The 14,682-nt window shown below is 65.3% G+C and overlaps 4 protein-coding genes across 4 annotated transcripts in view; 1 reads left to right on the top strand and 3 right to left on the bottom strand.

Annotated features, from left to right (window-relative positions):
* Positions 1 to 154: 154 nt before the first annotated feature.
* On the bottom strand, positions 155 to 1,151 carry MNEG_4579 (carbamoyl-phosphate synthase small subunit; the record flags this gene model as incomplete). Its single annotated transcript, XM_014046940.1, has 4 exons — positions 155 to 202; positions 289 to 384; positions 670 to 754; positions 1,060 to 1,151. The coding sequence occupies 4 exons, from the start codon at positions 1,149 to 1,151 to the stop codon at positions 155 to 157; spliced, it is 321 nt and encodes a 106-aa protein (XP_013902394.1).
* Positions 1,152 to 3,380: 2,229 nt separating this feature from the next.
* On the bottom strand, positions 3,381 to 6,406 carry MNEG_4580 (cytidylate kinase; the record flags this gene model as incomplete). Its single annotated transcript, XM_014046941.1, has 8 exons — positions 3,381 to 3,756; positions 4,124 to 4,245; positions 4,406 to 4,603; positions 4,632 to 4,865; positions 5,128 to 5,490; positions 5,727 to 5,945; positions 6,196 to 6,261; positions 6,380 to 6,406. The coding sequence occupies 8 exons, from the start codon at positions 6,404 to 6,406 to the stop codon at positions 3,381 to 3,383; spliced, it is 1,605 nt and encodes a 534-aa protein (XP_013902395.1).
* A 2,008-nt stretch (positions 6,407 to 8,414) lies between these two features.
* MNEG_4581 (Fe(2+)/(Mn2+) transporter pcl1) lies at positions 8,415 to 11,484 on the top strand (the record flags this gene model as incomplete). The annotated part of the gene is made up of 8 exons (XM_014046942.1): positions 8,415 to 8,419; positions 8,655 to 8,725; positions 9,293 to 9,399; positions 9,717 to 9,806; positions 10,197 to 10,319; positions 10,684 to 10,741; positions 11,095 to 11,268; positions 11,453 to 11,484. 8 exons carry the CDS (start codon positions 8,415 to 8,417, stop codon positions 11,482 to 11,484), a joined length of 660 nt encoding a protein of 219 aa, XP_013902396.1.
* A 2,611-nt stretch (positions 11,485 to 14,095) lies between these two features.
* The window catches only part of MNEG_4582 (Serine/threonine protein phosphatase 2A), a gene marked incomplete at both ends in the record, with an annotated part of 3,201 nt that continues 2,614 nt past the window's right edge, over positions 14,096 to 14,682 (bottom strand). The window contains 2 exons of the mRNA XM_014046943.1: positions 14,096 to 14,275; positions 14,472 to 14,663. Of these exons, the coding sequence (XP_013902397.1) occupies positions 14,096 to 14,275; positions 14,472 to 14,663 (372 nt within the window). The remainder of the gene's footprint in view (positions 14,276 to 14,471; positions 14,664 to 14,682) is intronic.

Here is a 14,682-nt window from a genome sequence, read left to right on the forward strand (position 1 = left end):
CCCCGCCCCATGCCAGCCCCGGCGGACGCACTCGCCGGACACTCCCCCGACCGCCTGCTGGCTGGTGCCGTCTAACCCCCCCCCACACACCACCAACACACGCAGCCGCTCGCGCGACCCCCGGAGGGCCCACGCCGCTCCCTCATTTGAAAGCTCAGCGTCGACGACGCCCCTGCCCCTTGCCCTCTTCATATCCACCCCGCTGCGGATCCCCATCCTAACCCCCATCGCCCCCCAAAACCCCTCTGAGCCACACCCCCTACTCCCCCCCCCAAACCAGCCACCCACCACGCTGAGCAGGTCCTTGCCCACGATGGTCCAGTTCTTGGCCGCCTCAACCAGCTCCTCGTCAGACTTGGACGCGTCGGTCGACAGGGCGCCAACCTGGCGGGGAGTTGGCGGGAAATTCGAACCGGGTGTCGGAGGGAGCTGTCGTGCAGACGGGGGCAGGGCAGGCGCGGCGTTGAGGGGGCCGCTGCCTGGGCGCGGCGCGGCCGAGGGCGTAGGGCGCGCTCGGGGCGGCGGCGGTCGCGCAGGCCGGGGTCGCACAGGCGGGCGCGCTCTCGAGGGCGGCCAGACGGCTGGGGCCCGCGGGGTGCGCTCCGGTGCCCGGAAAGGTGGTGAAATGTGGTGAGGGGGGGCGGGGGGCCGGGTGTCCCGGATTCGCACCAGGCAGCCGGTCTCGCGCAGGCGCTTGGTGAGGGAGCGCGTGTCCAGGTCAGAGATGCCGATGACGTTCTGCTCCTTGCAGTACCTGGAGAAAGAATGTGTGTGTGTGCGTGCGCGCGCGCGCGTGTGTGTGTGTGTGTTGTGTGTGTGTGTGTGTGTGTGCGCGCGTGCGCGCGTGTGCACGTGCATGCGCGCACCACAACAGACATGCGCGTCGCGCCGCCGCCAATGCCCAAGCGCACAGCAGGCCGCCTCGCCGCCGCACTGCCCTGCCCTCCCTCCGCAGCCCGCAAGCCGCAAAAATATACGGCTCGAAAGCGGACGCGGGCGCCGCCAGGGGTCGGGAGGGCTTCCCAAAGCAGGAGGCCCCTGCAGCGCGGCGGCGCTCACTGGTCAACGGTCTTGACCGAGCGGTAGTTTGACACCACGCAGCTCAGATCGCGCACGATGATGCCGCCCAGGTGGCAGACGCTGGACTCCATGTCGTCTGGGGTTGGAATTTGGTGCCCAAATTGAGGGGGGCGGGGCAGGGTTGGATGAGCAACAACGGGAGCACCAAGCATGCAGGTAGGGTCCGTGCGCGCCGCTCTCGTGGCGGTGGTGGGCAGCCGCGACCGCCGAAGCGAGCCTGAAAAAGCATGCGCTTGGCCTTGAGTTCTGCTTTCCGCTCGACGGGGGCGACTCTGGGGCGGCTGGGGCGGGCGCGGGCCGCAAAGGGGGCGGCGGCGCCGAAACAACCCTAGTTGGGCTCAATTGGGCCTGACGGCGCCGCCCGCTCAGCTGGAGGGCCGCGGGCGCCCATAAGGGGTGCAGACAGGCGGCATGCAACCCCCATGCACCCCTGGCGCCAATGTGCCGGCGCAGGGGCACGTCTCGGCGCAGAGGGTCTCGCCGCGGGCGGGCGGCCGGCGGCGCGGGGCGGTTGGCGGGCGGTGGCAAGGCGGGGCGCCGCCCTGCCAGCATGACTCACCCTCGTTGATGCCGACGTTCCCGATGTCTGCGGGCGAGCGACGAGTGCGGAGCCGGAGGGGGGGTGGGTGCGTGTAAAGCTGCTCCTGTCGCCCATGCCGCAACAGTGGTACCCAAGCGGAAAAAGCTGCAGCCCGGCGGCGCGCGTGTTTGCTTGCCCAGCCGCGCATGCGATCGCTCCCGCTGGCCTGGCGCGGCGCTCACGGGGGTGAGTGAAGACCACAAACTGGCCCTTGTAGCTGGGGTCAGTCATAATTTCCTGGTAGCCGGTGATGGAGGTGTTGAAGACGACCTCGGCGATCTGCGTGCCGCTGGCGCCAAACCCAACGCCGTGCCAGACCGAGCCATCCTCCAGGACCAGCCGCGCGTCCTTCTTCTTGAAAGGAGACCCGGAAGTGGATGCCCGGACCACCAGCAGCCGGCGACCGGGGATAGATCGCTGCTGCCGCACCCTAGCGCTGACCGCGAGGCCGCTGCCAGCTGTGCAAGCACCGTATACGGCTGTGCTGCAGCTCGTGTTCACAGTGCGCTGCCGCCGGGCGCCTGGGGCCCGCGGGGCCCCCACCACCGGGCGAGCAGAGCACACCGTGCTCGCTGTTGTCTGCTGCAGCATGGCGGCGACTGCTACAATGTCCGACCAAGCGGAAGGGTGCTGCCTATTTCCAAAGAGAGCTGGCACAGGCGCGAATCCACGGTTTCAGCGCACGTGACTCGAGCGTTCTCTCCAACCCTTTTGATGTGCGGGCTTTTGGGCGTGCAGAAGATAGTTTTTTGGGCGCTACGCAGGTCATACCAGCATAGACAGAACCGTCAGGGCATGTGCTCCGCTGCTGGCTGCATGCCTCCAACGGCAGTCGGCCGGCGGCTGCATCGACCGGCGGCCGCGGGCCAAGGGGCACAAGGTGTTCACAACCAAGTGCACGTGGACAAGGAAGAGCTCGTATCCTATGACAGTATCAGCCGCGTTGGGTCAGCAGGGGGGTGTGGGTGGTTTGACTGCAAGTCAAAATGCTGTTCCAGCGGCATCATGCCTGGACAACCCCAAGGCTGCTGAGCCACAGGCGTAGAGCGCCCAGCGCTTTGTTTGGGGTACTGGTAGCATCTAATAGCCCTGCTTCAGCACCTGCAGCAGCGCCACGCCCCATCGCGCAGGGCCCCACCATGTCATGTCCACCCTCAAGCCCCGGCCTGTGCCTAACCTCTGCGCAAACCCAGCTACATCCAACACACAAAAAGTGCGGCACAGGAGCGTGAGAGCTACTGCATGCCGAAAATTGCCCTGAGATCCGATACTAGTCCAGCAACCTGACCAAACCGACTTTACTCAATGCATAAAGAACAGCACAGGTCGAAGAAACAAAGAGCAGCAGCGATGGGCACGCTGCAGCAGGGGTGCACACATCCAGTCCCAATGTGCTGCAGCATTTGCAGCCGCGGCTGTGACTCTTGCGGGCAGGGTGACGGCGACGGCAGGAAAAATCGCGGAAGGGGTGAATGCAGGTGCCATTGCAGCCGCTTGTCCAGCGCTGGTGGGGCTGAATAGGGTTTTGAGCAAGAGCCTGAGGACATCAAAGCAATGCGCTGCATTGTTTCACTCATTTGGCACCAACGGGCCAGCAGCGATGTGCCCCAACAGCCAGTGGCCGCTGGCCACTGCCAGCTGCTGCGACGACGACGCTTGGGGGGGCGCCGGGCAGGTGCTGAGGGCAATGGGAGCGCCTGCCGCAGCCCGTCATCAGCACTCACGCGAAGGCGAGCGCAGGCGTGCCGGCAAAGACGGGCTCGCGCTCGGCCGTTGGCTCGGCCGGCTGGAGCACGGGGACCTTCGGCGCGCCGCCGGCGGGGGACAGGGACATCCGCGGCGCCTCTGCTGCAGACAGCGAGTCGATGGCCTCTTGCACGGACTCAAACACCTGGTCCGGTGTGCGGGTGGCGCTAATCTTGTGCGCCTTGCCCAGCGCCTCGTAGTGGTCGATCACCGGCAGGCTCTGGTCCACAAACGTCCTGAAGCGCTTGCGGATGGTCTCCGCGTTGTCGTCGGAGCGGCCGCTGGTCTCGCCGCGCTTCAGCAAGCGCGCCTCCATCACCTCCTCGGGGCAGTCGAAGAAGAGGACGGCTCTGAGGGGCGAAGGGGCGGGGTGTGCATGCATGTGTCAGCAGAATTGCATCCAAGTGTACGTGAGTGTGTTGATGTGTATGTGTATGTGTGTGTGTGTGCGTGTGCGTGTGCGTGTGCATGCGTGCGTGTGTGTGTGTATGCGTGCGTGTGTATGCGCATGTGTGTGCGTGTGCATGCGTGTGTGTGTGTGTGTGTGTGTGAGTGTGTGTGTGTGTGTGTGTGTGTGTGTGTGTGTGTGTGCTTGCGCGCGCACACGCAGCGTGTCAAGAGTAGCAGACTCTCCAAATTGCGAGGTGAATTCACATAGGCGAAACATGTGTCTGTCGCGGTGCGCACGAGGCCATTTGCCCTTGTTGCTCCTTGCACCTGCAGGGCTTGATCATCTCCTCGAAGCGCAGGGCCTGGTCCATGGCGCGCGGGAAGCCGTCGATAAGGAACTCCTTGGCGCCGCTCTTGATCATGGCCGCCTTCAACAGGCCGATGGTGATCTGAGTGGGCGAGCAGTGGTGCGGATGTCATGAGGGGTCAAAATTGTGGAGGTGCTGGCACAGCAAAACCCACTCCCTGCCAAGATATAAGGTCGCCTTCCCCCACTGCCCACACTAAGCATGGAGCTGCGCTAGGCTGTGCCAACACTATCATCGCCACCAGCAGCAGCACCAGCAGCAGCAGCCGCAGCCGCAGCAGCAGCAGCAGCCGCAGCCGCAGCAGCAGCAGCAGCAGCAGCAGCAGCAGCAGCAGCAGCAGCAGCAGCAGCAGCAGCAGCAGCAACAGCAGCAGCAGCAGTAGCAGCACCAGCACCAGCACCAGCAGCACCAGCAGTGGCAGCAGCGGCGGCAGCAGCAACTCGCATCTTCCAGCAGCCGCTGCGCACCTCCATGGGCACCAGCTTGCCCTCCTTCATGATCTGCTCGCACTGCTGCCCCACTTCAGAGCCGCTCTTGACCTCATCGCGCAGCAGGTCGCCGGCAGACAGGTGCGTGAAGCCGTACTTGGCCACGATCTTCTCACACTGAGTGCCCTTGCCGCTGCCGGGGCCGCCCAGGACAAAAATGATGGATGCGTCCTCGCGGAGCGGCTGCACCGGCGTCACAGCTGCGGCCTTGTGCTGCGGCGTGCAAGGGTCAGGGAAACGAGAAGTGGAAGTCGGAAGTGTGGCGATTGAAAGCAGAGCCAGACCATCGCAAGACAAGCACGAGCTGCCCATGTGTATGCAGGACGCGTCCTCGCCACTCCCAAACCGCTAGGCTCCCGCATGTCCACTTTGCTGCCTGGTGCGAAAGCACCCTTCTCTGCGGCACACCACGCCCGGAATCCACCACTGCAGCCCTCCCGTTTGGAGCCACCGCTGCAGGCTGTACGGCACGCACCATGGTGTCGATGGCCTCCTGCACGGACTCAAACACCTGGTCCGGTGTGCGGGTGGCGCTAATCTTGTGCGCCTTGCCCAGCGCCTCGTAGTGGTCGATCACCGGCAGGCTCTGGTCCACAAACGTCCTGAAGCGCTTGCGGATGGTCTCCGCGTTGTCGTCGGAGCGGCCGCTGGTCTCGCCGCGCTTCAGCAGGCGCGCCTCCATCACCTCCTCGGGGCAGTCAAAGAAGAGGACCATCTCGCAAGGCTTAATCATCTCCTCAAAGCGCAGGGCCTGATCCATGGCGCGCGGGAAGCCGTCGATTAGGAATTCCTTGGCGCCGCTCTTGATCATGGCGCTGCGCAGCAGGCCGATGATGACCTGGCGATTGTTTAGTCGGGGTAGTGGGCCGCTTGATCGTGGCGCAACTGGTGCCGACAAGCAGGAGGTGCTGCAGAAGCTCGCATGCATTTAAGTCACGCATGAAAACATGTCACATGGCACGCATGCACACACAACGGGCTGCTTGATATGTTGGTGTTGTGCATCGCACCATGCGTGTTGCCTTGCACCATGCAACAGCAAACCACCAAACCTCCCGCACCGCTGCTGCGCACCTCCATGGGCACCAGCTTGCCCTCCTTCATGATCTGCTCGCACTGCTGCCCCACTTCAGAGCCGCTCTTGACCTCATCGCGCAGCAGGTCGCCGGCAGACAGGTGCGTGAAGCCGTACTTGGCCACGATCTTCTCACACTGAGTGCCCTTGCCGCTGCCGGGGCCGCCCAGGACGAACACAATCTTGCTGTCAGCGGGCAGTTCGTCGTCTGCCTGACCCTGGCCAAGGGTGATCACATCAATCGTGGGGCCGTCACCATGGCGCCACGGGCTGCAGCGAACAGCGCCCAGCGCGTGTGCGCCAATGCGCTGCTGAGGCCGCCAGGCGACGGCCACCCGTCTCCCCAGTCCAATTTCATGGCTATGAATAAGACGTGCTATTTGGCATACTGCATGTGCGGATGGACAGCTGCTGCATGTGTCGCACAGTCGGTTTTGCACGGGCACAGCAGGCGCAGACTTCTCTCACCACAGCGGCCGGCGCCTTGCCGTTGACCACAATCGTCCCTTGTTTTTGATTGGTATCGGCCTGCCTCTGTGGTCGCGGGCAGGCGTGTGCCCGGGTCAGCGGGCGCACACAGCACACAAAGAGAGCCGAGACCACGAGCCCACACGGATCGTCCAGCTCGACGCACAAGGAGATAACCACGCACCACGTGCTTGCTTTTGCACTGGCCCATTGCTGCGTGGGGGGTGGCCAGACGCGCAGGGCGGGGCACAGAAGAAGGCGGGCACACCGGACAGCCCGTAGAATAGCTGCGATAAAGCTTTAACTGCGCTGCAAACTGGGTGTGTGACAACCAGCCTCACAGCGCGACAAGGGGATCCTGACAGTTCATGCCGTCACCTGGCAGTCCTTCGCCCTGGCGCATGCCGCTGCACAGCCGGATGGACCGCGCACAGCATGTCTCGGCCGCTTGCCAGCAGACAGCCGCTGCGTGGAACCTCATAATCGGCATCCTGTCTGTTAACCAAGCCATGCCAAGCTGTTCGTCTCGCGATTGCGCCACATCGCGTTGCCCACCAGGGGTGGTGGTCAACCGTCGAACAGCACCCGGCCCGCGTGTGTGGCTATCAGTGGACTCGTTTGGAAACGTCAAAATCCCTACCCTTACACCACACGGTCGCGGCTGCATGCACTGTACTACCCCACCAGCATCCCGCTGCTGGGTGGGATGGGGCTGCGCGCAGACGTCCTCGTGAGCTCCTGGCACGGAGACAACCGCAGTGTGCGACTTTGCCCCTTGGTAGCATCAAGAACTGCACAATTGTCTTGACCCCCCACCCTATAATCAACTGAATCCTCGCACCCTTGTCTGTCACACCTGCGCAGTTTTGCCACCTGCCATAATTGCGCGCAGGCCGGCACGCCCCAGCCGCACGTGCATGCAGGTGGCTGTTTGAGGCAAGCGGCCAGGCCGCGCGCGAGGGAGCCTGCACCAGACCCCCAAGTCGAAGCAAGCATGCAGCTGCCTCGCGACGCAAGGCCCAGGTCCGCCGTCTCAATGACCCGGGGCTCTGCCACTCATCAACGCTGGCACCAGCCCTGCCCTTGATTTCAGACCCCGCGCGCCCCGGGATGCTGGGAATTCGGCTGCGCTCGCTGCGCTTGCTGCGAACAATTGAGCGGCCCTGCGACGCCATCATGAAAATCACGGGGTTTCACTTTGCCACTGGCTCCGCCGAGAAGGATCTGTCCGGTTGCGAGCAGCAGCAGTCGCCGCAGTGGGCGCCGAGCTGCGCATGCTCGCGCTTCTATGTTGGCACAAGCAAGGCACGACCACAGTTGCACTTGCAGTCGCGGTCGCCAGCAACCACAGCCGCAAGTACACCTGAGAGCCTGGCTTTGTTGCGGGCCGCTTGGTCCTCGACAAAGCGAGGAGTGGTGCACGGCATCGGCTGCAAGTGTTGCTGAAGGTGGGCATTCTCACAAATCTGCAGCTGGCAATTGTGTTGAATGTCAGCACTCGGATGCGGCGCACCCGTTGTCGGATGCAGCCGCGGAGATGTGAGGGCTCGCAACCCGCCACTGCTCACACGAGGCGCGCCAAGCTATCAGGACGCACAATGATATGCAAGGTGTTTCCAGCATCATATGACACAGCCTACATGACACGGTTGACACACCACCCTCTACAAAAGCAGTGTCAACACCTCAAACCAGCAGGCGAGCACCAGCTGCCCAAATCTCTTAGTCACGTTGCCCAGCACACGAGTCACACGGTCCACGCCCAGGGCACTCACCAGGGACTCGCATATCAACTAGTATTCCGTTGACACGCCAAATCAAGCTTGCCAGCATGGCGCCCGTGGATCCTGAGCAGCAGCAGCCTCTGATCGAAGCGGAGCCGCGCTCCGAGTCCAGCGTGGGTAAATCATGCAATGCGGTGAATGCAGTGCATCTTATGGATGCCTGACACGGTTCCGGGCGTGAGGCACTAGCTGGTGTGTGAACTCGTGACGCGCCACACGCCGGCGCGCGCTGTGGGCATTCCTGCATGACTCCTTGCATGCTGGCGCGCCTGTCACTATCACATAGGATGAGCACGAGCACTACAGCCACAGGGCGCCCTGGCTCCGAGCCATGTGAGTGGTCTGGGGGCCGTTCCTTAGGCGGGACACAGCCAGGACCTAGCCGGCGGCACGACGCGGCACGGCAGCGCGCGACACCCGGCGCATTACTGCGCCATGCAGTATGCACCTCTTGTATCTGCAGCTATATAGCGCCTGTGCAGCAGCTTCAGTGCGCTGCGTCGAGCTTGAGCAAATGTTTCATCAGGTGTACAGTGGTGTCCCGGACGGACCCTCTTCCTGGCTGCTCAGGGGCCGAGAGCGACGGCCGTCACGGCCACAATTGGCCGCTGATGACGGCATCACGCGCTTCGCTTCAACAACCCCGCGCCCGGATCCCACCTGTTGCCCCCTCAGGGTGCTGGGGGCCAACGACGGGCTGGTGTCTGTGGCGTCCCTCATGATGGGCATCGGCGGCGCCAACGATGGTGCGGGGTGTGCGGGCACCCTCTGCCGTACAAGGCGCCCGCGGCGGCGGCAGCAGCAGCAGCAGCAGCAGCAGCAGCAGCAGCAGCAGCGCCGAGGCTGCAGCGCGAGCTGCTGCCGCTGGCGTCTCACATTGCTGCTGCACTCAATGCGCTGCCGCTGCTGCCGCTCCCGCCTGCTGCTGCTGCTGCTGCTCCTCCTGCTGCCGCCGCTGCTGCTGTTGGACACAGCTTTCACTCTGAACCCATCCACCCCACCCACACAACCCTGCTGTGCCTCTCAACGCATTCTCGCAACCGCGCGCCACTCTTGTCGCCTCTCCCTGCCCCTGCCTACGTTGCATGCCGCCCCCTGTCGCGGCCATCCAACCCTACCTTGCTCTCGCGCGCACCCTGAGCTTGCAGGGCTGCGTCCCGCGCTCCCGTGCATGCGCGCGCGCGCACACACACACAATACAAACACACACACACACACACACACAATCACACACACGACATCACAAACAATATCACACACACAATTACACACACACTACGACCCACACACACTTAACCCCAACCCCCGACCAGACCTTGAGGCCATGAAGCTGGCCGGCCTGGCTGGCCTGGTGGGCGGCGCCCTGAGTATGGCTTGCGGCGAGTACATCAGCGTCAGCAGCCAGAAGGACGCAGAGCAGGTGGGACGCGCACACCTCCTCCCTCCCCCCCATCGCGGGCTCTGGCGCCCCCAGGGCCCTGCGCGCACGCCGGAGGGGGCCAGCCGTACGGTGTAAGATCTGGGACGCCGGTTTTTCTAGGCATGCCCGACCCACGTGCGGGCAGGGCGCAACCGCGGCTGTGCAGCGCGGGCCCCTCAGGGCGGTCAACTCACCTGTCTTACCTGTCACACATGTAGTCCTCATAGCCGCGACCACGACTGAACTGTGGTGCACTCATGTAACTCACAGGCTCTCACCCTCTGCAAATCGCGCGGCTGCTGCCGACCCACCGCCAGGCCGACATCCAGAAGGAGATTCAGGAGCAGCAGAAGGGGCCAGAGGCGCGGGCCCGCGAATTTGAGGAGCTTGTGGGCGTCTACATGTCGGTGAGCGTGCAACTCTTTACGACGATCCTGCGCAGGCCCGCGCCCGCGACGGCGTGGCCTTGTGCTCCGAAAGGGCCACCGGGAGGAGGGAGGGTGGGGAGCCGCCCCTGCTATTGGGGGCGCACGGGCCGGGGAAGGGCTCTCGCTGGCTGGGCGTGCTTCGGATGTTTGCTGGGCCGGAAGGCTTGCGAGGCGCGCCTGGGCGCCCTGTTTTATTGATACGGCAGCACCGCCGCGCCGGCGAGCGTTGACAAGAGTCATCCCTGACTCCCGCCATGCCCCTCCAAGCGGGCTGGCGGGCCTGCTCAGGTCAAACATGGGCGAGCTTTGCCCTATTGTTTGTCGCACATCCGCGCGCCGCCTCCTATCGCCCCCCATCACCACCCCCAGCGCGGCATATCTGAGGGGCTGGCCCGCCAGGTGGCCCAGGAGCTGACGGACGGTGACGTCATCAGGGCCCACGCGCGGGACGAGCTCGGCATCGACATCGATGACCTGGCAAACCCCCTGCAGGTGTATGAGGGCGTTGGGCATTTTGTGACTGCGCCGACATGGATTTGTGCGAGTGGGGCGCTTGAGTGCGTGCGCACAATCTGATAACATTGCACCGTCTTCTTTGTGCCGGGTGGTGCTGTGCAACGGTCGGTCATTTTGTCAGCACTGCATACAGCGCCGTTGTACATTGTACACCCCTTCACACACCGCTTAGCTGGCCGCAGCAGGCCGCGCCCCTGCATTCATGTGCGCCGGCTCAGTGCCTCAAGCGCTCCTCTTATGCACTGCAAGTCAGAGCGCCAAAGCTGACGCGGCGCGGAGCCGACCTCCTGCACCCCTGACCGCCCCTCCCGGCTTCCCCGACCGGCACCCCTCCCCGCAGGCGAGCGTGGCGAGCGCGATTGCGTTTTCACTGGGGGCCGGCATCCCCCTCCTCACAGGTTTGGGGGGCAGGAGGGTGGGCAGTCAGCAGAGCCTGGAATTTGGAAGGCGGGCCGTCCCCTCCTGCATCTTTGCGCCGCAGCATCACCCCTTGTGTAGCGCCTGCGCCGCAGCACGGCGTGGCCCGGCTGCCGCCTGTCCCCCTCCTCCGTGATTTGCTGTTTGATTTGCTGCGCTAGCGGCGTCCTGCAATTACTTCGTTGACCCCCGACCGACGCTCGTCAACAGCGGCATAAGGGGTGTTGCTGGAGGCGCAGTCACCTGCCCCTCCGTGAATCACACCCACCCACTCACCCACACACGCACGTACAAACGCACGCACACACACACTCATCTGACCGGCCCCCCTCAGGCGCCTTCATCCCCGACGCGTTCACGCGCCTGCTGGCGGTGGGTGGCGCCGCCACCCTGGGGCTGATCCTGTTTGGCGGCAGCGGCGCGTGGCTGGGCGGCGCGTCCGTCCCCAAGGGCGCGCTGCGGGTGCTGCTCGGCGGCTGGCTCGCCATGGCGCTCACCTACGGCATAGGTGCGTGCGCGTGGTCTCGCGCGCCTGCTCGTGAGGGCGTCAAGGTGGGACCTGCCGCCATGGTTTGAGACGCCTGCTCTGGTCTGTATCCCAGCCCTCTCCGCTTGCTCCGCTCCTCGCGCGGCGAAGCTCCTTACACCCCGCCACCCGCCCGCCCACCGCCCGCGCTCGCACCCCTGCGCAGGCAAGCTCGTTGGCGGAGAGGTGCCCGTTTAGGGGACGCGTCCACACGCCCCTGACTCTTGAACCAGCCGCGGCCCGCGCGCCTGTTTCAGGCACTTGTGCCGCGGGCTGCGCACTCAAAGGCTCATCTTCCTCTGCTGCTGCGACCCTGCGGTCGTTTCGCGACAGCTCTCCTTACAGGCCCGCCGCGCCCGTTGCCGCTTCGCCGTGGTGCTGCGGCGGGGCGGGCAGCACGACTGTCTGCTCGCAGGCTTCTACTGTGCGACCGTCAGGCATGGCCGCAGTTTATGTACTCGCACACCTGCCCTTGGCTGCGGCACTCGTAGGAGCAGCCAGGGTTGCTTGCTTTCCTGCGCAATTGCGTACGCGGCGGCAATGCTTGTTGGCAACATCAATGGCTGGACGCGATTCCTGATGCAAGTTTGCTCCAGCACCTCTACTGGGCTGCCTCTGCTTGGGCGTGCACGGGATGCGTCGCCGCGGCCGCTATCCCCAGACAGCAGGGCCATACCAAAGAGCGCTGTTTGGCTTGCCCCGTGACGCACGTGCTCTGCACCTTGATTGCTGCCTGGCGTCTGCGAACGGTGAATTTATTCGGTCGTCTGAGGTTCCTGGGCCGCGAGTATGTGCCGCACGCGCGCGCTCTCGCGTGCGGCGGTTTTTTCATGGCTTGCAGAGCTAGTGGCTTGCCCATCATGAAGCTTGCGGCCATTGTGTAACCAAGACCTGCAAGTCCTGCAAAGGCTTTTCAAATTCCGACATCAAAACCCTGAAGCAGTGTGTCTGCGGCGGCCTTGATTACAAGCACCGGCAGGATGGCGAGGCGCAATATGCGCGGCATGCGTGGGGAGCAGTAAAGTCGTTGCGGTGGGAGTGTGTGCGTCGGAAATCGAGTGTCACGGCCCGGCACACGCCTCTCGGGCATGCACACGCGCGCAGCGCGGGCCTCTGTGTCATGTGCCTGTTCCTAAGGGGAAAAAGTGGGTATTTGTGCACGGCTCTCTTGAGTGATAATATCGTCTTGGCTCGGGGTGTGCACATACATATTCCCGCCGCCTGCGGGGCGGCGCCCGCCAGCCGCACCGCGGTCCCGCATTGATCATGGCATTCTGAGGGCCCGCGCTATGGGGGCAGGACGGGCCATCACCAAGAGGGGGGCCCGGCCGACCCGCGCGCCGGGCGCTGGAGGGCGCAGCAGGGGCCGCAGGGGCGCTCGCCGCCAGCCCCTTCAGGAGTCGCGGCTCACGGCGGACGCGCGCCCGAGCCGCGCCCCGCTCGCAGCCGCTGCTGCGGAGAAGCGAGCTGGCGCCCCACGGCCCGCCGCCGGCCCCGCAGGTGCCCCGCGCGCAATTTGCTCGGAAGATATCGCCGCAGTACACCCGGCGCCGCAGTACACCGTCAGAGCACACCCACCAACCGACGTCGCCCAGAGCCCAGCGCGACAACACGGCCCCGCACCCCGCCGGTCGAGGCCCGAGCATGCCCCAGAGCTTTGAGCGTGGTATGGTGCGGGCGTTGCCGGGCTCCTGTGGCGCAACCAAAACGCGGCGACGTGCACAAGGGCCCAAAACCGACACGCGCTAGGCGGTGTGGAACGCCCGGCTTTGGAGGGCGGGGGACGGCCCGTCGCGGCTGCCGCCCCGAGCCCGCCGAAATCGAGGCGTTGCCCCGTATGTACAAGAGAGGAGCTGGAAATTCAAGGATGTATGAGAGAATGGAGTCTGCATTGCACCCAACGCGGCGCGCGCAGCCGAGGCGGCCGCGACCCCGCCGCCGCCGGACCGCGGCCGGCGTGCCGCGGGCCCGGCCAGGGGGTCAGAGCACCCCAAAAGCCATGGCTGTGAAGGGTTCGAATGCGCGCGCTGGGCGCCGACAGGGCAGGGCAAACTGCGTTCCTTGGGGTTGTGAGAGCTTAAGGCCTATCTGAAAAGTCAAAGCAGTGATCTGCGGCTGAGAGCCGCCACCAATCTACGGAGCGTCCGAGGAAAGAGAGGGCGAGATGACTTGCGGGGCAGGGCGGCACACGAATGCACATCAGGCACGGCAGCAGTGTATGTGTGGGGGTTCCTGCACGTGTGAATCGCTCCTGGCGAGAACCCTCCGCCCCGGCCAAGCGTGCTCATGGCGCGCGGCACATGGGTGTAGGAGGGGCGTCGGGGGGCCTCCTCTCGCAGTCTCTCGCAGCAGACCAGGCGCCAAAAAAACTAGTAGCGGGGCAGCCGGCCGCCCCGCAACGGTGCGCGCCGCCGCGCGTGCGCCGCCCGGTGGGAGGCGGTTCGGGGTGCCGGGAGACAAGGCCTCAAATATGCAGGTTGTGATTGGCGGCAGGAACGGCACAACAGCGTGCGCTGCGTCGCGGGCTCGCCGCGCGGCGCCCGCCTCACGCTGCAGCACGCGGACCCGCGACGCCGCAAGCCAATCACAGGGCGTCGACCGACAGCAGAGCAGCCCTCCCACAGCGCAAACCCAGCTCTTGTCGAACCGCACAAAATCACGCGGCCGCATCCGGTCGTCGCCAAGCTGCTGCATGCGCCTCACGCTCGCCCGCTCGCGGCCGCCGCCGCCGCCTCGCTGCAGCCCCACGCGCCACATCAAGCGCCAGGCGCGGGCCCGCGCCCGCGCTCGCCTCGGTCCGCGCCGCCCCTCACGCGCAGTACATGTACAGGCTGTTTGAGGCGGCGCACGCAACCACGTTGGCCTCCGGGTGCCACGCCAGGTGCAGCAGCTTGCTCGCATAGTCGCTCTGCGTCTCGGGCTGCTCCCCGGGGCTGCGCTTGCCGATGCCGCCCTTGCTGCCCGGGCGGATGGAGAAGCGGCCCCCAGACTGGCGCGGGGCGGGACGGCGCGGGGCGCGCAACGTCAGTGCAAGGTTTGAGCGCCCCAGTCAACAAGCCGCAGCGCGGCTGGCGGCCTGCTGACTGGCCCTGCCCCTTCTGCAATAGGGGCCAGCTTCGCCCCGGCCACCGCCCGGACGGGCAACCCCAGACGCCCCGCCCCGCGTCCGCCGCCCCGCCGCCCACCTTTGCCGGCGGCGTCTGCATCCGCTTGCGCATGGGGTCCCGCGTCGCCTCCAGCGTGCCCTCCGCGCCGCTGCCCGCGCCAAACACGCGGAACGAGTTGCTGTACGAGCCGCTGGCCACGTAGGTGGCGTCCCCGTTCATGCAGCAGTCAAACTTGTCAAAGATGCAGTCGTTCTCGTAGAGGTCGCACAGCTGCGCAGAATTGGATTTT

Source organism: Monoraphidium neglectum (genome assembly GCF_000611645.1).
Source record: "Monoraphidium neglectum strain SAG 48.87 unplaced genomic scaffold scaffold00643, whole genome shotgun sequence".
Classification (NCBI taxonomy): Eukaryota; Viridiplantae; Chlorophyta; class Chlorophyceae; order Sphaeropleales; family Selenastraceae; genus Monoraphidium; species Monoraphidium neglectum.